Raw genomic sequence first — 23,162 nt, 5'->3', positions numbered from 1 at the left:
ACGTCATCGCGCCCTCTGACTTGCACAGTCACTGCAAGAGGACGGGAAGACGGAGCGGCGCCCGGCGGATGGAACGCGGACAGGTGAATATGAAATACTCACCTGCTCCCGGCACGGTCCCTGCCTGTCCCATGGTACCGCAGCTTCTTCCTGTAATGAGCGGTCACCGGTACCGCTCATTACAGTAATGAATATGCGGCTCCACCCCTATGGGAGTGGAATCCATATTCATTACTTTAATGAGCGGTACCACGTGACCGCTGAATAGAGGAAGAGCTGCAGAGTGGGAGACCATGGGACAGGCTGGGACAGCATTAGGAGCGCCGGGAGCAGGTGAGTATGCAACAGTCCTCTCTCCCCCTCACCCGCCGACCATGACTCGAGTATAAGCCGAGAGGGGCACTTTCAGCCCAAAAATTTGGGCTGAAAATCTCGGCTTATACTCGAGTATATACGGTAGTTGGGGACACACAGGGTTAATAGCAGCGGTAACGGAGTGCGTTACACCGCTGCCATTAACCCTGTGTGAGCGGTGACTGGAGGGGATTATGGAGCGGGCGCCGGGCACTGACTGCAGGGGAGTAGGGGAGGGACTAATCGGACTGTGCCCGTCGCTGATTGGTCACAGCAGCCATGACAGGCAGCTGCCGAGACCAATCAGCGACGCGGGATTTCCGTGACGGAAGTTGAGGACAGAAAGACGGAAGTGACCTTAGACAATTATATAGATATTGAGAAAAAATAATCACCTGCAGCAGTTAGGGGGCGGCACCTGCTCTGCAGTATGAGCACATGTGTAATGTGCAGTTAATTCTATTATTTGATGCTACAACTAAATTCATTAAAGAAAAAATCTCAAAATGGTGCCAGCGAATCGGCGATTTGATAGCTGCTATTGCACAGGCGCCGGCGGTGCCATCTTGCTAGAGAAAAAAAATGCCTCCTCCAAAATGGCGCCACCGGCGCATGCACAGCAGCATCTATCGGCGATCGCAGCACCATCTTAGAGGATACTTTTTTTTTTCTCTAGCAAGATGGCGCCGCTGTAGCAGCTATCAAATCACCGATTCGCAGGCGCGGCTGGCACCATTGTGAGACAGGTTTTTTTTAATGAATTTAGTTATAGCATCAAATAAAAATTAACTGCACATTACACATATGATCATGCTGCAGCGCAGGCGCCGACACCAGTGCCTACCTGCTGCAGGTGATTTTCCTTCTCTCTCTCTCTGTATATATATATAATATTCATTATGTAAAATAGGGGGCAGGTCACTGAGGGATCAGTGACCTGTCATAAGCCATACAGATTAATATGTAAGCAGAGCACCACATGATGACCCCCTCACACCCCACAGGCCGCCCTGGAGCAACAGGCCATCATTAACTCAAAACTGAAAAAAAACTGAAAATAAAGATTAAACAACAACCACAAGACAGATTTCATCAATAAAGGTATCATTTTAATCAGTATAACAGTGCCACCCTGATACTGTAGGTTATGTTGCACAATCCTGCTTACAGGTTCCCTTTAAAGAATTTTTTTTAATTACTACTTGTCGACTGCCCATAGACTATAAACCTCCAGGCAAGCCACACTTTTATCGGCACTGACATTCTAAAACGTCAATGTATAGTAAGCAGCTTGCATGAGATTGTGCAGCTGTGGGGATGGGGAGCTGTCAGACACAGTCAGACTCCTCAGAGAACAATAACTTCACAATCTCTGTATACACATCAATGAGCCCATGTTGTGTATACAGAGTGGGAAGGACTGACAATGGTGCAGAGAGGGAACAAGAACTGCTGGGTCGTAGGAGACCCCGTCAGCTATGCTATGCAGCCAGGAGTTTGAATTTCCACTGTAAATATACAAATCTCAGTTACAGGGGAAATCAGCAATGCAGAGAATGTATGAATATGTCAAAACATCTTTAAAGACAATATATGGGGTGGTGGTGGTGCATTGTGCGCATAATGCGGTTTCCTGCCCAACTACGGTAACAAGAGAAAAATGTTGAATGTATAAAAAGTTCTACAGAAAGGGAACGCAATTAAAAATGTTATTAGTGGTCCTTAAGGCCCCCTACACACGTTCAGGAATTCATGCAGAAAATTCCTGTGAAAATCCAGACATTTCTGCCGGATTTCCGCATGAAAACCGCATGCGTTTTTTAGTGTTTTTTGCGCGGCTTTGACGCGGTTTTTCCCGGACATTTCCCAATGCATTAGACAGTGGGAAAACCGCGAAAAAAACGCAAAATTAATGAGCATGTTCATTATTTTTCCGCAATGCGTTTTTCATGCAGAAAAACGCACATCATGTGCACAGAAATTGCGGATTTCATTAAAAATGATGGGATGCTTAATGTATGCAGATTATTTGCGGTTTCATAGCGGTTTTTATAGCGCAAAAACGCTAAAAAACCGCAAATATTCTGCAACGTGTGAACATAGCCTTATGGTTGCAAAAAAATAAAAGCCTTAAAATATAAAAATGTGAAAAAGTAAGTGAGCCCCCCATGCATCGTGAACAAAAACAGGCAAATATAGTTTGAATATCTTTATGAGAAACATTTTTTTTCAGAATCAACAAAAAGTGCATGTATGATAAAACAGGAAAATGGGCCAGGTCAGGAACTGGGGAAAATGGTCAGTCCTGAACTGGCTGTTATTTTAGAACTGGTTTCTTCTCTCATTCAACCATCCCATCCTCCTCATGATATAGAAAGGACAAGAACGAGAACAGATCTCCCATACATTGCAGTAACAGTTAAAAAAACCCAAATCCTAACAATTCTCTATTTATATTTGTGCTCAACCACAATAAATGGTTCATAAATGAGAATAATATTTAAGAAAAACTATCATACAGCTTCTGTCCCTAAACTCATTGAATACCATTTTTACAGAATATTAGGCTTAAATTAGTATTGTAAAAAAAACCTACCACTCAGTAAAGGTTTGTTTAGCGAGTACAGTGGGGGCAACTCTTCAATATCAGATATTCTCTGATACACAGCCCTAGAGAGATGGTCACCATGATAAAGACTGCCCAAAATAATACTGGAGAAATAGATTGGCTCAACGAAGAGACTGAAGAGAGATCCCTGGATTCCCACAACGTTCCATCTGTATGAGAAGTTAAGAAAAAATAAAAATAAATAAGAGATTATCGCTCTTATAATGAGGAAATACCACCAATATAAACACAAAACTGAAGGTGGCTTTAAAGAAGTTGAACACTTTCATAAAACTTTTTTTTCACAGGCTGTGGTAGCACAAAAAAAAAAAATCAAAAAGAAAACAAAGATGTGGCTTTCATCTGTGCATCAAGTTTACGTTTGACCACCGTCAAAGCTGATAAAAGCTGTTCGGTGAAGGTGTCAAACCCCCATATGCCTGATATTGATCAACGATCCCATGGATCGGTTATCAACATAAAAGACTGTGGACAAACCCTTTAATAATGAAATATGTCACAAAAGTAGAATTGTGCTACGATAGCTACACCTGGATCCACTTTCAAACTGGATTTCGACTTATCACACTATTTTTGAAAGAATGCAACACAAGCAGACAAAAAAAAATCTTAAATGAGAAAGCCCAACATGGACTTATAACTTTGGTCTTGATTTTTTTCCTCTAGGAGCTCAGTGAATCCTGTGTAACAATATACACATAAGCCTGGATTCATCAAAGCAATTTCACCAGAATTGTGGTGTAAACTGCTTTAAAGAGTTGCAAAATTTTGGTGCAACTCGAAGTTGTACAAAAAAGTTACGCAACTTTTGGGGTTTTTTCACCAGCCTTTGGTGGTTTCCAAAAATGCCAAAACAGTCGGCGCTAGGGCGTGCTGGAAACGAGACGCCATTGGTCATCTACTTCATGAAAAACTGGGCCATCACTTACGCCAGAAATCTTACTCCAATCAAGGACTGGTGTAAGATTTTGTCACAAAGACGTACACTGCTTGTAGACGCTCCTGATTCATGAAGAGGCGTACAGCTCACCATGAATCAAGAGAGTCTGACTCCACCATGCCTTCTCATCAAGGCCGATTAGAAAAATTGCCGGTCTTACTGAATCAAGGCCATAGATGCACAATCTTCCCTAAAAGGACATAAAAAAATAAAACATACATTGCACGTCTAACAGAAAGTTCTGCATTATATAAGATATGAATAAACAGATTAATCTTGGCTAAGATTTCTTAATGCATGCACCACATTAGGAAGTACAAATCTGTATTTGGCAGGCATTTTGTTTCATAATCTAATTAATTCAAGCATAATTAATAATGTTGAGTGCATTAAAATTCTCTTGACAGAACTAAAGGGCTTTTAAAACAAGTACGTGCAGAATATACAGGTGGAGGCTTACAACATCAGATTATTTCCCAGACTCACCTTGCAATCTTATCGCTGCAAGACATGGTGAGCAATCTCTCTCCTTGCAAGACGCCATCCCATGTTTGAATAGTACTGCTTGACCGCACAGGAATAGTCCCTTCTCCAGACTCTATCTTGGTACGAAGCTGTCCTCGTGCCTTTCTGTTAGGATGGCGATCACCCTGATCTGTAACAATACATAAAATGGAGACAAATGATCATTATAAGGCACAAAACCATATATCTTGTGACAGAGGCATTTTATCCTGCAGGATAGGGTTACTACTGCACTGGGTTGGCTCAGTAATAGTTGACACTTTAGAATAGATTTCCATTGAGCAATAGACAGATGGACAGAATTGTCATACAGCAATATCACTGGAATGAGAGCCCCACATCTGTAAGCAATTCCAACAAACCATTTATTTATCCGACAGCTCGACATTTCAGGAATCTTAAAATGATACATTAACTATACGAGCTTGTACATTATTTAACACATGGTCACAGTCAGATATACCCTCTTGGAGAATCCTTTGTGTATTCCCAAATAAGAAAAATAGTTTGTATGGTATAAAAGAGGAGACGTCTTAATACGAGCTATAAGAACAGAGATACACAAAGGGTATCCTGTGCAAGATTTCCCTATTGTAGAAATAAAATAACTGTGTCCTTATAAGTGTCCTTATACCTCCATTCATTCCCCATCCAAATCAGGTAAAGTCTGATCTACACAATCTCTTTCACCCCCTAAGGACCAGCCTATTTTAAGTCATCAGGTTCAAGGTTTTATTTCAACTACATATTCCAAGAGCCATAACTTTATTCTACTGGGAATATGCATCATAGGTTTTTTTTTTCTTTCTATGGATTAATTAATTTTGTTGGCCATTTTAAGAAGGTATATATAAAGTATGAATTAACCTTTTGGATGGAAAAAGCCTTTTACCATTTTTTTAAATTAAATTTATATACAGGGTGGGCCATTTATATGGATACACCTAAATAAAATGGAAATGGTTTGTGATATCAACTTCCTGTTTGTGGCACATTAGTATATGGGAGGGGAAAAACATTTTCAAGATGGGTGGTGACCATGGCGGCCATTTTGAAGTCAGCCATTTTGGATCCAACTTTATTTTTTCCAATGGGAAGAGGGTCATGTGACACATCAAACTTATTGAGAATTTAACATAACTTTATTCTTTCATGAGTTATTTACAAGTTTATCACCACTTATAAAATGTGTTCAGTGTGCTGCCCATTGTGTTGGATTGTCAATGCAACCCTCTTCTCCCTCTCTTGACACACTGATAGCAACACCGCAGAAGAAATGCTAGCACAGGCTTCCAGTATCTGTTGTTTCAGATGCTGCACATCTCGTATCTTCATAGCATAGACAATTGCCTTCAGATGACCCCAAAGATAAAAGTCTAAGGGGGTCAGATCAGGAGACCTTGGTGGCGATTCAAATGGCCCAGGATGACCAATCCACTTTCCATGAAACTGTTGCTATCAGCGTGTCAAGAGTGGGAGAAGAGGGTTGCATTGACAATCCAACACAATGGGCAGCACTTTGAACACGTTATAAGTGTAAACACATTTTATAAATGGCCCACCCTGTATAAAAAACAACACAATCACCACAAAGTTTATTATTTATTCTAATTAAGTTTTTTTAGGGTGGCCATTTTAACTTTTATTAAACGATGGATTTTAATTTTATTTTTCAGTCCCACTACCAGACATGAAGCTTCAATTGTTGCATCAAACACAGCGCTCTTCAGGAAGAGATAAACACTTAAGAAAGATGCTACGACAGTTAAAACTCTACGTCCTTTTTTGGATGTGTTACTTACCGTGAAGTAGCTTGAAAAAGACCGTAGAGGTTGAAACATCACTGTAATTTACATAAATGCATAAATAAAAAGACAAGCTATAGAACCTTCCTGGAGAGCGCGGTCTTTGGTGGATGTATTTGATTAGCGAGTGAGTGGAATTGTTGACTTGTGTTTGGACTCTGCAGCTCCTTTGGGCTCTGTGTGCTGCAGACAAACTAGCTTTAGGATAATGAAGCTACAATACTGTCACTGCTGGTATAACGCTGTGGGATACATCACATTCCACTAGAGAATTGCCACCAACAATCTAGCAGGCCATGGCTCCAGGCAATAGCGTAGCAGACCGGAGGGCCTTCGTTAGGTTTCTATACCAATTATGGACCTATTGACATCTGGAGACCAAGTTGTGGGGAGCTGATGAGTTCACAGAGGGAGCTCCCAAACTTCTTAAATGTTGGATGTATACTGCACAATAAATATGTTGGAAAATACAGTTTTGCATATCCATTCTGTATATTGCAGTCACACCTGCTGTTGACATGCTTACTATAACATACTAGGGTCAGAACACTGCACTAACGATATAATGATTTGTCCGTCTGCAGGAAGGAATTACACAATAATATGTGGGTCCTGGATTGCTTCATACCTTTCCGACTGCATATTTAGCGTTTCCCACTCCCACACTTCCTCCTCATTCCGCACTCTCTCTGTTGGAGTCCCCCTCAAGGCTCTGTCCTAGGGCCCATACTTTTTTCCATCTATACCCTTGGCCTAGGACAACTAAAAGTCCCATGGCTTCCAGTATCACCTGTATGCGGACAACACTCAGATCTACCTCTCATGCCCAGATGTCACCTCTCTGCTGTCCAGAATCCCGGAGTGTCTGCCAGCCATATCCTCCTTCTTCAACTCTCGCTTACTAAAACTCAATGTAGACAAAACCGAACTCATCGTTTTTCCCCCATCTCGCGTATTCCCTCTACCTGATCTATCTATTACGGTAAACGGTATCACGCTCTCTCCCGCACCTGAAATCCGCTGCCTCGGGGTAACTCGACTCTGCCCTGTCCTTCAAACCGCACGTTTAAACTCTTGCCACCTCCTATCGCCTCCAAGTCAAAAATACAAAAATATTGCCAGAATCCGTTCCTTCCTCAGCCAACAATCTACTAAAACTCTTGTGCATGCCCTCATCATCTTCCACCTCGATTACTGCAACACCCTCCTCTGTGGCCTCCCGGCTAACTCTCTTGCACCACTCCAGTCTGTCCTCCACTCTGCTGCCCAGCTAATCCACCTATCTCCTCGCTACTCCCCTGCTTCTCCCCTCTGCAAATCCCTCCACTGGCTCCCAATTCCCCAACAAATCCAGTTCAAACTACTAACACTGATCTACAAAGCCATCCACAACCTGTCCCCTCCCTTTATCTCTGAACTAATCTCCCACTATCTTCGCTCATGTAATCTTTGATCCTCCCAAGACCTCCTACTCTCCTCCACACTTATTTGTTCCTCACACAGCCGCCTCCAAGATTTCTCCCGAATATCCCCCATCCTCTGGAATTCCATGCCTCAACACATCCAATTAGCCACCACCCTCCGATCCTTCAGATGGAACCTGAAAACCCATCTCTTCAGGAAAGCCTACAGCCTGCAATATCCATTCTGCCGCCTCACCAACCGCCAGAGCTGCCGCCCTCACCACCGCCAGAGCTGCCGCCTCACCACCGCCAGAGATGCCGCTCTCCCGACCTTTAGTCTCCTCGCCATTATCCCGTAGATTGTAAGTCCGCAAGGACAGGGTCCTCTCCCCCTCTGCACCAGTCTGTCATTGTAAATTTGTTTACTGTAAACCATATCTATAACCCTGTACGTAACCCCTTTTCTCATGTACAGCATCATGGAACTAATGGTGCTATATAAATAAATAATAACTAATCTGTGTGAAATGGTAAATGGATGACCTGTAGGTCACATAGGATCTAGGATTTTTGCACAGTTTCAACTAATGATAATTTTAGTACCTTCCTGTCCAGCTTCATGTGGTGAGAAAATACGGGCATCTCCACATGGCGATGTACTGATGTACAGATGGAACTGGACACTGTCCTTCAATCTATAGCCACCAATTTCAGACTTCATAAATATGGATTTCTGCTGATCTTCTTTAGTGCTGAAAAAAAGAGTAAGACATGAGATGAAAAATGTGGTGTTTAAGCAGCCAAATGTGACTTTTGTACACTATAATACATACAGTGCTGTGAAATCTGAACACGGATAATCCATCAGCATTCTGTATACTGACGGTATAGCACAGGTCCGCTGTAGCCACTGCACTGTGCGGATGTGCCGAGGTAGGCGGCATAAGCCGCTGAGCTCAGTGATTGACTGCAGCAGTGACGCATTTTGTCAACATGACATAGCTGAACCTGGGGAGGGAGAGTACTTGCTATGTTATTTTAGAGCATTTAGGGTTAACTCTCCTGACAGTGGAAAACCCCTTTAAACAACTTGTTATAGTCATAATGCCCTCATCTTCTAAGATCAGGCCTAGTGTCAGGCAGGTACCAATATAAGCCAGTATCTTATGCCGTGAATGTGACAAATATTCAGAGGATCAAGGATATTCAGAGAACTTGTGTAGAGGGGCAGGGCTGTGGAGTCGAAGTCCATTTTGGTGGAGTCTGAGTCAGTGTCATGGAAATTGAGGAGTCAGAGTCGGATGTTTGGCTTACCCACTCCACAGCCCTGTCAGGGCTGTGAAGTCAAAGTTGTGGAGTCGGAGCCCATTTTGGTGTAGTCAGTCATGGAAATTGAGTTGTCGGAGGTTTAGCTTACAGACTCCACAGCCCTGTAGAGCGGGGCAGAATTTTTCTACACAAATGAAGACCTATAAGAAATAGTGTGATTTTTTTTTAATGCTTACCTTAAAAATAACTCGAGTTGTGTATAGAGAAATCTAAGCAGTGACCTGCGAGCTATAATTTCAGCGTGACAGTCATTTAGCGCCAGACCACGATCACTCATATACTCGCCATTGATGCACTTGGTTCCAGTGGAAACACTAATAACCTGGGCGTCTTTCACATCTATTCCTAGGTATACAAATAATCGTTATTGAGCAGATTTATTTCATAAGGTCGGCATGAGGGCGTAGGGGTTGTTTGGGGAGGGGTTAAAAATAATTACCAACCAGGAAAAAACGCTACAGAAAACATTAAAGTACCTGTTGTCATGACAACTCCAGCTAGGACTTTCCTTCTTGCATGTGGGGAGGTGAAATTATCTGTCAGCTCACTGAACTTATCTACCACCAAACGTGCAACTGCATCAGCCAGAACCTTCAGACAAAAGAGGAGACCGGAGGCAGGTTAGTCATTACCTTACAGCTGTACTTATTCCTGCAGGCACACATGTCCCCGATCTACTGACTGGCAGGAACCGTCCCTATATCACGGACTGACTTTACAGGCTGCGTCCTGTCATTTCAGTGTACGCGAGAAATGACACTATTTCTGACTGATATGTTTTCTCGGGGTCTCTCCCTCCTTCTCCCCTCCATCCATGGACATTATAGCAACAGCTGCTCCCCGATCCCTCAGCTAAGCAGTGAATTCAGAGCACAGGGATTTGATAAGTGGGGAAAAGTCATTTTTATTTAATAAGATCCATTATAAGGCTTCTTACGTTATCGATTAATAACTAAATTGGAAAGACAACACAACGGTTTTGCCATTTTTATACTCCCAAACATTTGTGCAAATGAGACACCAGGAAGAGCTGACACTAAAGTTTTCCAGTAAATTGTGTGGGATGGGGGGGATATCAGGCTACTTCTGGTGCCGCTGAGTGCTGGAACACGACCAATATCTTTACTTTTCTTTTTAAAGGGAATTTGTCATCAGGTATTTGCTACCCATTCTGAGAGCAGCATGATGTAGTGGAAGAGACCTTGATTCAAGCGATGCATCATTTACGTTACTTGGTAAAGCAGTTTTGATTAAAAATGGTTTTCTCTGCTGCAGACCTAGCAGTGCTCTGAACGCTGAGCTCTGCATAACCCCACCCCACCACGGATTGGCAGCTTTCTGTCTACACTGTGCATAGGCAGAAAGCTGCCAATCAGTGGTGGAAGCACAGCAGAACTACATGGCAGCAGATATATTACCCCTTTAGTGATCATTTCCTCCTGATAAGTGATTTTATGAAAACTACAGCAAGCAGCTCAATAAGTGAAATTATCACGCTGCTCCCTAATTACTTGGCAAAAACCTGGTGACAGATTCCCTTTAAGTAGTCTTGAACATACTAGCAATATTTTTTCATGAGCTGAACTGTACGGCATTCAGAGGTGCTTATTCCAGGAAACCCTTCCTGAACCAAACAGAAGTGATCATAAGGACAGCAGCTCCAGTCCTTGTCATCAATGCTAAGAAACTGAGGCGGAGAGATTTATAGGCCTCTTTTCCACTGATCTAATCTGTAAAATGTACTATAATTGTTGAGTAAGACTAAATCTATAGACGAAGGTAAGGAGTAAAGCAAAAGCACTTGGCTAGAGTGATGGTCAATAAGTCTTTCTTGTTCACTTCTTTTTCATGACTAAGACAATTAAGCAGGTAGGGACTAGCTAAAGGGAAATTATTGGCATCTCTGGTGGCATAATACACATTATGCAATCACTTATCTTAAGGTCAGACCCACAGCTTTGTGACAAGATGTAGAGATACATGGATTAATTTTTTACAGGTTTTTCACAGCTTTGCTATACTTCATGAGACAAAAACCATAAATGCAAAAAAGTTTGCTAAAGTTTCTTACCTGAGGTAAGTGCAACTGTAGGCCCTCACTTGGAACAGGCTGTTGGGAAGGAGTCTGGTCCAGCTGCATGTTAAATAACGATGCCAAAGCTGCCTGAGCTGCTCGTGCTTTAGCAAGTTTCTTGTTCCTACCAGACCCCTCAAATGTCTGGTTATCCACTGTGACTGACATGACAAAGTTTTTAGCATGGCTCTCTCCACTCTCAGACACAAAGTCATATTTCAGTCCTGGTCGCAGCTCATTTAAGATCATTACTGGGTTTTTCCCACTGGAAGGTGGAAAAAATGAAGGTGTTGGAAGTGGGGACTGGATTAGATTGCAAGATCCAGCCAGTGCCATGCTATAGTCACTTGTTGAATTAAAGGGTTCATTCCCATTGGAGCCTAAGAAAAATGCATGGTCGGCCTGCTCAGGCTTTTCAAATCCATTGAACAGTGTGTCTGGGAAGTCGGCTTGGTCGGAAGTAAAGTCTGTGTTGATAGACTGAGTTCTTCCCATAGCTATGTGAGCTTCTGATGCATTGGGAAATTGCACAAAAGACCGTAATGCTTTTTCAGCGGCATGTAGCTTGGCCTTCTTTTTAGTTGGCCCTGAACCCTCAAAAGCTTGACCATTAACCTCAACAGTCATAATAAAAACTGGTGCGTGAACTGGTCCAGACTGAGAAAGAAGTTTATACTGCAAACCTGGCTTTATTTCATTCAGCTGCATGAGCGCATTCTTTGGCAACACAGGCCCTGGCGTTTTCTTCCTCTTCTTTGGACGAAACTTGGAATGGCCATTATTACCTTCCTCCAATGGTCGCTTCCTGTTGCTTCCCTCACCCCCATTGGATAGCTGAGCCCCCTCCCCGGTACCTTGGCCATTCCCATCCTTTCTTGACACTCCATCCATGTGACGATTTTCTTTAACGTCAGTGCTGCTTGAACCTGTGGTGCCCAGAAAGAGTAACTTACAACGCCTTCGTTGCAGGATCTTGTAAATGCAAAATTTATAGATTCCTTAATCTATCTTTGTCACTGGTTCAGTGATGTGTGGTCACGGAATATATCATAAGTTGTAATGACAAATCCTATTAACCTGTTGCTTGTCATTAACATGGAAGATAAAATGTAATACATCCTTTTAAAATGTGTTTTTTTCCCATCTTGGCACATTATCTAAAGACTCTTAATAAATGAAAAGCAAGAAATAACCAGGATATAAATATCCCGATTTAAAACGGTAATTATAGGTGTATTCTCCTAATGCTGGCAGCTTCCATACAAGCATGGGTGCCAGACAATTGTAATAGTCAACTAAAGAAATTGATTATTTTTCTGTATCAACAATGAAAATTATTTTAAAATGCGAGAAAAAATTCTCAAAATGATCATCTAAAATCACAAATTTTGTCAAAACCTGTCCAAATAAATTCAAACTTTTTCACTTTTTACAAAAGTCATTGTTCGTTCTCAACTGCTAAAACAAGGTTCACATTATTTCCAATAAATATTATCTTTATGGATCATTAAAAGTCATACTCTTAAATATTCATAGTCCCAAGATGTATTGAATATGGGAACAAGATCCCAAAGCAAACACACACCACTTTACCCAGCTAACAAAGCTGATGGAATGGTTGCTAAATTTTCATTTATAACATCCTCCAGCAAAAGCTCGATAGGTTACTCCTTTCGGCGCTCAACAGACCAAGGGGGGGAAAAAAGATTTTAAAATTAACAGTAAAAAAAAAATGCAATCCTCGCTTGCCGATAGGATCATATTTGCACAAGTGGACATATTTATATGTGATCAAAGTTGTAAAAAGTGAGGAAGGCCATAAAAAGTGTGGGTCCTGAGTGATATCTATACTAACACCATCAGTAAAGATTAATTCAGATGATTAAATCAGGAACTGAAATGCAAAGAAATATAAAATGTCCAATGTATTGACTATCAACTCAATTCTTCTACAAAGCTATTTAAAATGTTGTTGTTTTTTTTTACTGTAGTGCACCTCAGGATCCATGAACTAGACCATTAGTATATTAATAAGTGCAGAGTACATTTTATAAGACATTTATACCAAGTCTCAAATTCCACAGAGTAAAATGAAAACTAATTAAGAGATTAGTATGTCTACAGGTAAACTATCTTCTGTTATACAATATATTGGTGTGAATGTAAACACTGGTGGAGGTACACTGAGTATAAGGCTTCATTTTACCAACATGAAGCTCTCCGCTAAAACTCAAAATCTACAGCTTACTCATATTTTCTTCATCATCTACATCCATTGTGAAATACTTTGGCTGCTTCCTGGACTGTTGAGGACCACTTCGCTCTGGAAAGGAAAACAAACAAATACATTTTAATACATGCTAAACAAAAGTATGAAAGTAAAATTGTACTATAACGTATCTATCCATCTATACACAAACACAAACCTTTATATATATATGGCTGGTTTCACACTTGCATTGTGCAGAGCTGCAGAGGGCTGCGTACTTCCTCCGTTAACCCCCGCCCACTGCCGCACCTCTTCCATTCAGCTCCGCCTATGTCGGCATGCGTCCTGCATACCCATCTTTAACATTGGGTATGCAGGCCATGCAAATGTATGCGGTCGGCGCAGTGTCAAAACGACACATGCGGAGGCACCCACATACATTCGCATGGCCTGCGCGATGTTAAAGATGGGTATGCAGGACGCATGCCGACATAGGCGAAGCTGAATGGAAGAGGTGCGGCAGTGGATGGGGCTTAACAGAGGAAGTACGCAGCCCTCTGCAGCTCTGCACAACGCAAGTGTGAAACCAGTCTATCTATCTATCTATATATACACTATATAATTGTCCAAGGGTCACTTCCGTCTGTCCTTCTGTCTGTCACATATATTCATTGGTCGCGGCCTCTGTCTGTCATGGAAATCCAAGTCGCTGATTGGTTGCGGCAAAATAGCCACGACCAATCAGCGACGGGCACAGTCCGGCGACAAAATGGCCGCTCCTTCCTCCCTGCAGTCAGTGCCCGCTTAATAATCCACTCCAGTCAGGGCTCACACACGGTTAATGGCAGCAGTAACGGACTGCGTTATGCCGCGGTGCAACGCACTCAGTTACCGCTGCTATTAACCCTGTGTGACCAACTTTTTACTATAAAAAGATCTAATGTTAAAAAAAAATAAAAAAAAAATAAAAAATCGTTATATACTCACCGTCTGTCGGCCCCTCGGATCCAGAACAGGCCTTCCTAGCTCCTCGCGACGCTCCGGTGACAGCTCCATGCATTGCGATCTCGCGAGATGATGACGTGGCGGTCTCGCGAGTCCGCTACGTCATCATCTCGCGAGACCACAAAGCACTCTTGAGACCGGAGCGCGCGAGGAGCGTCGGCAACCGCTTCGCCTGGATCCAGGGGCCAACGGAAGGTGAGTATATAACTATTTTTTATTTTAATTCTTTTCTTTTTTTTGAACAGGGATATGATAGCCACATTGCTATATACTACGTAGGCTGTGCAATATACTACGTGGGCTGTGCAATATACTACGTGGGCTGTGCAATATACTACGTGGGCTGTGCAATATACTACGTTGGCTGTACTATATACTACGTGGGTTGTGCAATATACTACGTGGGCTGTGCTATATACTGCGCGGGCTGTGCTATATACTGCGCGGGCTGTGCTATATACTGCGCGGGCTGTGCTATATACTGCGCGGGCTGTGCTATATACTGCGCGGGCTGTGCTATATACTGCGCGGGCTGTGCTATATACTGCGCGGGCTGTGCAATATACTGCGCGGGCTGTGCAACATACTGCGCGGGCTGTGCAACATACTGCGCGGGCTGTGCAACATACTGCGCGGGCTGTGCAACATACTACGTGGCCTGTGCAATATACTACGTGGCCTGTGCAATATACTACGTGGCCTGTGTTATACACTACGTGGCCTGAGTTATACACTACGTGGCCTGAGTTATACACTACGTGGCCTGAGTTATACACTACGTGGCCTGAGTTATATACTGCGTGCGTGGGCTGTTATATACTACGTGGCTGTTATATGCTATGTGGGCTCTTATATACTACGTGGCTGTACTATATACTACGTGGGCTGTTATATACTACGTGGCTGTGCTATATACTACGTGGCTGTGCTATTATATACTACGTGGGCTGTTATATACTACGTGGCTGTGCTATATACTACGTGGCCGGCCGTGAACAATCAGCGACACGCGCAGTCTGGGCGCGAATTGGCGTGGGATTTGAACCACGCTTCACTAATTGGTTGCGGCTGGCCGAATCCTGTGTATTCAATGTATTATTCTAAAATCTCCATAAATAAACTACATACATATTCCAGAATACCCGATGCGTTAGAATCGGGCTACCATTATATATATATATATATATATATATATATATATATATATATATATATATATATATATATATATATATATACATACATACATACATACATATATATCTATATATTTTTTTTTTTATTTTACAGGTGCTATATATATATATATATATATATATATGTGCTATTGACATGAAATTATCACGTCGTTAACAACCCATTCAATCCACACAGACAAAGAAGGAATCAAACCACAGATGTCCATAAATTAAGTTATGTGTAATTGTGTAATAACGAAAAATGACACGGGTAAAAAGTATAGAGCACACTTACTAAAATGTATTTACTATTTCATACAAAAGCCTTTGTTGGTGATGACCGCTTCATGATGCCTCCTGTATGGAGAAACAATACACATGCACTGCTCAGGTGCTATTTTGGCTGATTCTTCCACTCAAAGAATCTTCATAGAAGGAGCCCACGGGACCTTCAGGATTTGAACTCTGAGCTTTAGTCCCTTCTATAAATTTTCTATGGGCTTCTGCAACCTTCAAACTTCACTGTTGGGATGGCGTTTTTGGGTGGATACGCAGGGTCTTTTGGCCGCCAAACATCGTGTGTATTATGGCATCCATAAAGTTAAATTTTGGTCTCATTTGACCAGACTATATTCTCCCAGTATGTTACAGGCTTGTCTAAATGTTGTTGAGCAAACTGTAAACATGCTTGAACATGCTTTTTGTTCAGCAATAGAGTCTTGCGTGGTGAGCGTGCATACAGGCAATGACGTTGAGTGCATTGCTTATAGTTTTCTTTGAAACAATTGTACCTGCTGATTCCACGGCCTTCTACAGCTCTCCACAGGTGTGCCTTAGCTCTTGAACAACTCTTCTGATAATTGTTTTTACTCCATTGTCTGAAATCTTACAGGGAGCAACTGGTTGTGAGCAGTTTATGGTGAAATTATGTTCTTTTCACTTCTGGATTAAGGCTCAGTGCTCAATGGAACCTTCAGTAGTTTAGAAATTCTTCTATAACCAATGCCATCAGTTCATTTTGCAACAGTAAGGTTGTGATGGTCTTGAGACAAACCACTGGGTTTACCCATCATACGGTTTCTTGTGTGGCACTTTAGCAATTAGAACTTTTTAAGGCCATCAGGTGAACCAGCTGATATTTTTGGTTACGTGGCAGGAATGCTTTCTAAATACTGATAGATTTCAGCTGGTGTCATGACTTTCCATGGCTTTTTGCACCTCACGTATCCAATACTTTTCCCTATATAATTTCTCATTCTGACACATAACTTAAATTATAAACATCTATGGTTTGATTTCTTTGCCTGTGTGGATTCGACGAGTTACTACCAACACCCGGTGAGAATTTCATGTCAATACACCTTCAGTATATTTACTTAGAAAATTGGTGACGTGCGCAATATTTATTTCACCCACTATATATCTGTATATCTATCCATACACACACAAAACATACACGCGCAGTCACACCTTCAATCTAAATACACATTTTAAAAATGGAAAAATAAAGATCCTAAAGCAACATCTGGTAAGTCTTCATACAACCTCACAATATTGTCCTGTACCTTTATTTTCATTTATATAACTGAAGTAAATCTAATAAATTCACATTTAAAATAATATGATGAATTGACTTAGTGTAGGTAGTCAAAGTCCTGTGTTTTACAGATAAGGCATTTTTTAATATATTAAGACTAAATCACAAAAAGCCATTTAAAATTATCAAGCACATAAATTTGCATCAGAATAAATTTGGCAAGTTTGTTAGTAATTATGAATAAAAATTGCATGCACTGCCGTCACGATAAGAAGTCCTGGTTTTGAAAAGATTATGAATACAATTTTGCTGTTTAACACTATGAATGTTTTCAGCGTGAAGTTATCAAGTTTCTCTAAACAAATTCCTAAAAGCTGCAGTACCAGGAACAGCACCAGTATGGACCAGACTTTGGCTGTATAGATGGTAAAGCAGACCTGGCAATATGACTCCCCACGAAAGTGCGAGTACGCAGATATAAAAAAAAAAAAAAAAATCAACTATACTTGTTTGGTAAGCGGTGAAAAAAAATTCCAAAATTTGTATGAAAAAAAGTTTTTGCGTTTGTCACGATTTTCTGAGACCCGTAGAGGTTTCATATTTTAGAAACTGGAGCTGGGTGAGAGCTCACTGTTTGCGCTCTGAGCTGACGTTTTTGATTATACCATTTTGGGGTAGATACAAATGCTTTAATCGTCTCTTATTGCATTGTTGCAGAGGCAAACCAAAACATTTCTGGTATTAAAGATTTTTGTTTTCTTGTTACCATATATACTCGTGTATAAGCCGAGTTTTTCAGCACATTTTTTTGGTGCTGAAAGCGTCTCCCTTGGCTTATACACGAGTTATTGTGACAGAAGACGGCAGGGGAACGGCAGAGCAGCGGGTCACAGGAGGCAGGAGCCGGCGGCTGTAACTGTGCCCACTGCTAAAGAAATATTCACTGCACTGGCAATGAATATTAATTTCTCCTATAGCGTGCAGTTACAGCCGCCGGCTTCCAGCAGCAGTCGGGCTATCACGGGTGCCCACTCATTAAGGTAATGAATATTCACCTCTCTTCACTCCCATAGACGTGGAGAGAGGTGAATATTCATTCCCTTAATGAGCGGGGACACGGGATCGCCCGGCCACAGGAGCTGCTGGCACTGGAACAAGATGCTGCATGGGCGCGCTGGGAAGGTTAGTAGGAATTTTTTTAATGCTTTTCTAATGGGTGCCATACAAACAAGGATAGGGATAAGGAACCATGCACACAAAGATAGGGATGAGGAACCATGCATGCAAGGATGCGAATAAGGAGCCATGCAGACAAGGATGGGAATACGGAGCCATGCAGACAAGGATGGGAATACGGAGCCATGCAGACAAGGATGGGAATAAGGAGCCATGCAGGCAAGGATGGGAATAAGGAGCCATGCAGGCAAGGATGGGAATAAGGAGCCATGCAGGCAAGGATGGGAATAAGGAGCCATGCAGGCAAGGATGGGAATAAGGAGCCATGCAGGCAAGGATGGGAATAAGGAGCCATGCAGACAAGGATGGGAATAAGGAGCCATGCAGACAAGGATGGGAATACACTGTGTTCCAAATTATTATGCACATAGAGTTTAGGAGTGATAAGGTTAGAATTTTTTTGTTTGTCATTTAAACTCATTGATGGTGATGTGTGTCAGGGCTCTTTATATCACTGAAAGCAATTGCAGATACCTGTGCAAATTAGTTTGGCAGGTGTGTCCAAGTAAAGGCAAGACTACTTAAGAAGGCTGTTCCACATTATTAAGCAGCCTACATTTTTTGCCAAAATTGGAAAGAAAAAGGATGTGTCGGCTGCTGAGAAGCAACAAATTGTGGAGTATTTAGGTCAAGGCATGACTACAATCAACATTGCCAAGACACTTCATCGTGATCATCGCAAATCAAGAAGTATGTAGCTGATTCCCAGCACACACGCGTGCATGCTGATAAGGAAAAATTGAGGACTCTTTCCAACAGGCAATTGCGTAAGGTTAAAAGAGCAGCTGCAAAAATGCCTTGTCATAGCAGCAGACAAGATTTTGAAGCTGCTGGTGCCTCCAACGTCCCCAGAACAACAAGATGCAGGGTCCTTCAGAGGTTTGCAGCTGTGCGTAAGCCATCCTGTCGACCACCTCTATCCACTGCACACAAGCAGAAACTGCTCAAGTGGGCCAAACGATACATGAAGAGTGACTTCCAAACTGTTTTGTTCACCGATGAGTGCCGTGCAACGCTCAATGGTCCAGATGGAGTGGAGGATGGCTGGTTGATGGACACCCCATGAAAACACAGCTAAGGCGCCAACAAGGAGGAGGTGGAGTAATGTTTTGGGCTGGAATCATGGGGAGAGAGATTGTCGGCCCCTTTATGATCCCTGAAGGGGTAAAGATGAACTCCATAATCTATGTGGAGTTTCTAAAACAACACTTCCTGCCATGGTTCAAGAGGAAGAACCGTGCTTACCGCAGCAAGATCATTTTCATGCATGATAATGCACCGTCTCATGCTGAAAAAAACACATCTGCATCTCTGGCTGCTATGGGCATAAAAGAGGACAAACTTATGGTGTGGCCACCATCTTCCCCTGACCTCAACCCCATTGAGAACCTCTGGAGCATCATCAAAAGGAGTGTCTATGATGGCGGGAGGCAGTTCACATCTAAGCAACAGCTCTGGGAGAGTATTCTATCCACATGCAAAACAATTGAAGCAGAAACCATCCAAAAACTGACAAATTCAATGGACGAGAGAGTTCAGAAGCTTCTTTCGAACAAGGATTCCTATGTGCAAATGTATCATCACCTAGAATAAAGTTTTCACTTGAAAAGACATTTTGTAATAAGCTGATAAGGCTTATAACTTCACAATTGACCATTTTTTCTCTGCAGTGCATAGTAATTTGGAACATGCATTTTGAGTATTTCATTTTTTTAAAAAGATACTGTTTTCATAGGCAGTTTGTTCCAAAACATTGCAATTATACTACAATAGTAGAGGACTGGAAAATAACAATGACTGCAATTCAGATAGGTAATTTAGAGAAAATATGAGGAAATATTTGCATAATAATTTGGAACACAGTGTAAGGAGCCATGCAGACAAGGATGGGAATAAGGAGCCATGAAGACAAGGATGGGGATGAGGGAACAATGCATACCCCTGCTTATACTCGAGTCAATAAGTTTTCTTAGTTTTTCGTGACAAAATTAGGTGCCTCGGCTTATACTCGGGTTAGCTTATACACAAGTATATACGGTAAGTCGTTAACCAACCTGATTAATTTACTTTATATTTTGATAGTTCGGAGATTTCTGAAAGCAGCGATATTAAATATGGTACAGTCTCCTTAGGAGACTTCAAGTTGTATTAGTCTGTGCTATACAAAGCAGGGCTTCAGAGCTGATATGAATAGCAGAAATGACAATTTTTTTTTAATTAAATCAGGTGTCATGTGGGGGGAATTATTAACATAATAATCATTTTATATTATTAACCCCTTTAGTTTGCATGTTAATGACCAGGCCAGTTTTTACAATTCTGACCACTGTCCCTTTATGAGGTTATAACTCTGGAACGCTTTAACGGATCCTGGTGATTCTGACATTGTTTTCTCGTGACATATTGTACTTCATGATAGTGGTAAAATTTCTTTACCTGCGTTTATTTGTGAAAAAAACGGAAATTTAGCAAAAATTTTGAAAATTTCGCAATTTTCCAACTTTGAATTTTTATGCCCTTAAATCACAGAGATATGTCACACAAAATACTTAATAAGTAACATTTTCCACATGTCTACTTTACATCAGCACAATTTTGGAACCAAAATTCTTTTTTGTTAGGGAGTTATAAGGGTTAAAAGTTGACCAGCAATTTCTCATTTTTACACCACCATTTTTTTTTTAGGGACCACATCTCATTTGAAGTCATTTTGAGGGGTCTATATGATAGAAAATAACAAAGTGTTACACCATTCTAAAAACTGCACCCCTCAAGGTGCTCTAAACCAAATTCAATATGTTTATTAACCCTTCAGGTGTTTCACAGGAATTTTTGGAATGCTTAAATAAAAATGAACATTTCACTTTTTTTTCACAAAAAATTTACTTCAGCTCCAATTTGTTTTATTTTCCCAAGGGTAAGAGAAGAAAATGGACCCCAAAAGTTGTTGTCCAATTTGTCCTGAGTACGCCGATACCCCATATGTGGGGGTAAACCACTGTTTGGGCGCATGGGAGAGCTAGGAAGGGAAGGAGCGGCGAATTGAGAAGGGACGCCCTGTTGCATTTGGAGAGCCACTGATGTGCCTAAACATTGAAACCCCCCACAAGTGACACCATTTTGGAAACTAGACCCCCCAAGGAACTTATCTAGATGTGTTGTGAGAACTTTGAACCCCCAAGTGTTTATAACGCAGAGCCGTGAAAATAAAAAATCCTTTTTTTTTTCCAACAAAAATTATTTTTTAGCCCCCAGTTTTTTTTTTTTCAAGGGTAAGTTGAAATTGGACCCCAAAAGTTGTTGTCCAATTTGTCCTGAGTACACTTATACCCCATATGTGGGGGGGAACCACCGTTTGAGCGTATGGCAAAGCTCGGAAGGGAAGGAGCGTCATTTGGAATGCAGACTTAGATGGATTGGTCTGCAGGCGTCACATTGCGTTTGCAGAGCCCCTAATGTACCTAAACAGTAGAAATCCCCACAAGTGACCCCATATTGGAAACTAGACCCACCCCCAGGAACTTAACTAGATGTGTTGTGAGAACTTTAAACCCCCAAGTGTTTCACTATAGTTTATAACGCAGAGCCGTGAAAATAAAAAATCCTTTTTTTTCCAACAAAAATTTTTTTTAGCCACCAGTTTTGTATTTTCCCAAGGGTAACTGGAGAAATTGGACCCCAAAAGTTGTTGTCCAATGTGTCCTGAGTACGCTGATACCCCATATGTGGGGGTAAACCCGTTTTAGCGCACGGGAGGGATCGGAAGGGAAGGAGCACTGTTTTACTTTTTCAACGCAGAATTGGCTGGAATTGAGATCAGACGCCATGTCACGTTTGGAGAGCCCCTGATGTGCCTAAACAGTGGAAACCCCCAATTATAACTGAAACCCTAATTCAAACACACCCCTAACCCTAATCCCAACCCTATTCCCAACCGTATATGTAATCCAAACCCTATCCCTAACTTTAGCCCCAACCCTAACTTTAGCCCCAACCCTTACTGTAGCCTTAACCCTAGCACTAACCCTAGCCCTAACCTTAACCTGAAAATGGAAATAAATGATGAAGGGGGGTTTGATTTACTTTTATAGCGAGTTTTTTAGCGGATTTTTATGATTGGCAGCCGTCACACCACGTTACCACATTTTGAGAGCTATAATTTTTCCATATTTTGGTCCACAGAGTCATGTGAGGTCTTGTTTTTTGCGGGATGAGTTGACGTTTTTATTGGTAACATTTTCAGGCACGTGACATTTTTTTATCGCTTTTTATTCCGATTTTTGTGAGGCAGAATGACCAAAAACCAGCTATTCATGAATTTCTTTTGGGGGAGGCGTTTATACCGTTCCGCGTTTGGTAAAATGGATAAAGCAATTTCATTCTTCGGGTTAGTACGATTACAGCGATACATCATTTATATCATTTTTTTATGTTTTGGCGCTTTTATACAATAAAAACTTTTATAGAGAAAATAATTATTTTTGCATCGCTTTATTCTGAGGACTATATCTTTTTTTTTTCTTTGATGACGCTCTATGGCGGCTCGTTTTTTGCGGGACAAGATGACGTTTTCAGCGGTACCATGGTTATTTATATCTGTCTTTTTTATCGCGTGTTATTCCACTTTTTGTTTGGCGGTATGATAATAAAGCTGTCACGATTGGACTGGAGAGTAAACTGGGACCAGGGGAACCTTTCCTGGCCCTAGCTCTAGGGGGCACCCTAACTCGCCCTGTTCCCCGGGATACCTCAGATGGCAGGATGCCGGGGCCTCCGCCCTTGCCCTGTCTCCTGACTGCCGCCCTGCGTCTGTCCCCCTCCCCACCCGGGGAAGAGAGGCGCTACCGTGTACAACAGTACACCAACCCGACAAACAGGGGAACGATGACAAGGGTAAAAAGAAAACTCCACTCACATAAAATATGCTCTCACAAATAA

The 23,162-nt window shown here is 41.7% G+C and overlaps 1 protein-coding gene across 3 annotated transcripts in view; it reads right to left on the bottom strand.

The window, feature by feature from the left end:
* ADARB1 (adenosine deaminase RNA specific B1) overlaps positions 1-23,162 on the bottom strand; it is a 159,949-nt gene that overhangs the window by 8,242 nt on the left and 128,545 nt on the right. For all 3 annotated transcript variants that reach the window (XM_077272161.1, XM_077272163.1, XM_077272160.1), the window contains 7 exons: positions 13,308-13,382; positions 11,057-11,985; positions 9,462-9,576; positions 9,162-9,330; positions 8,260-8,408; positions 4,410-4,578; positions 2,951-3,132 (listed from right to left, as the gene is read on the bottom strand). In XM_077272161.1, coding sequence (XP_077128276.1) covers positions 2,951-3,132; positions 4,410-4,578; positions 8,260-8,408; positions 9,162-9,330; positions 9,462-9,576; positions 11,057-11,985; positions 13,308-13,382 — 1,788 coding nt within the window. The remainder of the gene's footprint in view (positions 1-2,950; positions 3,133-4,409; positions 4,579-8,259; positions 8,409-9,161; positions 9,331-9,461; positions 9,577-11,056; positions 11,986-13,307; positions 13,383-23,162) is intronic.

This window comes from Ranitomeya variabilis, chromosome 7, assembly GCF_051348905.1.
Source record: "Ranitomeya variabilis isolate aRanVar5 chromosome 7, aRanVar5.hap1, whole genome shotgun sequence".
NCBI lineage: Eukaryota > Metazoa > Chordata > Amphibia > Anura > Dendrobatidae > Ranitomeya > Ranitomeya variabilis.
Note: the sequence above shows the minus strand (reverse complement) of the source record. Positions and strands in the feature narration are given on the sequence as shown.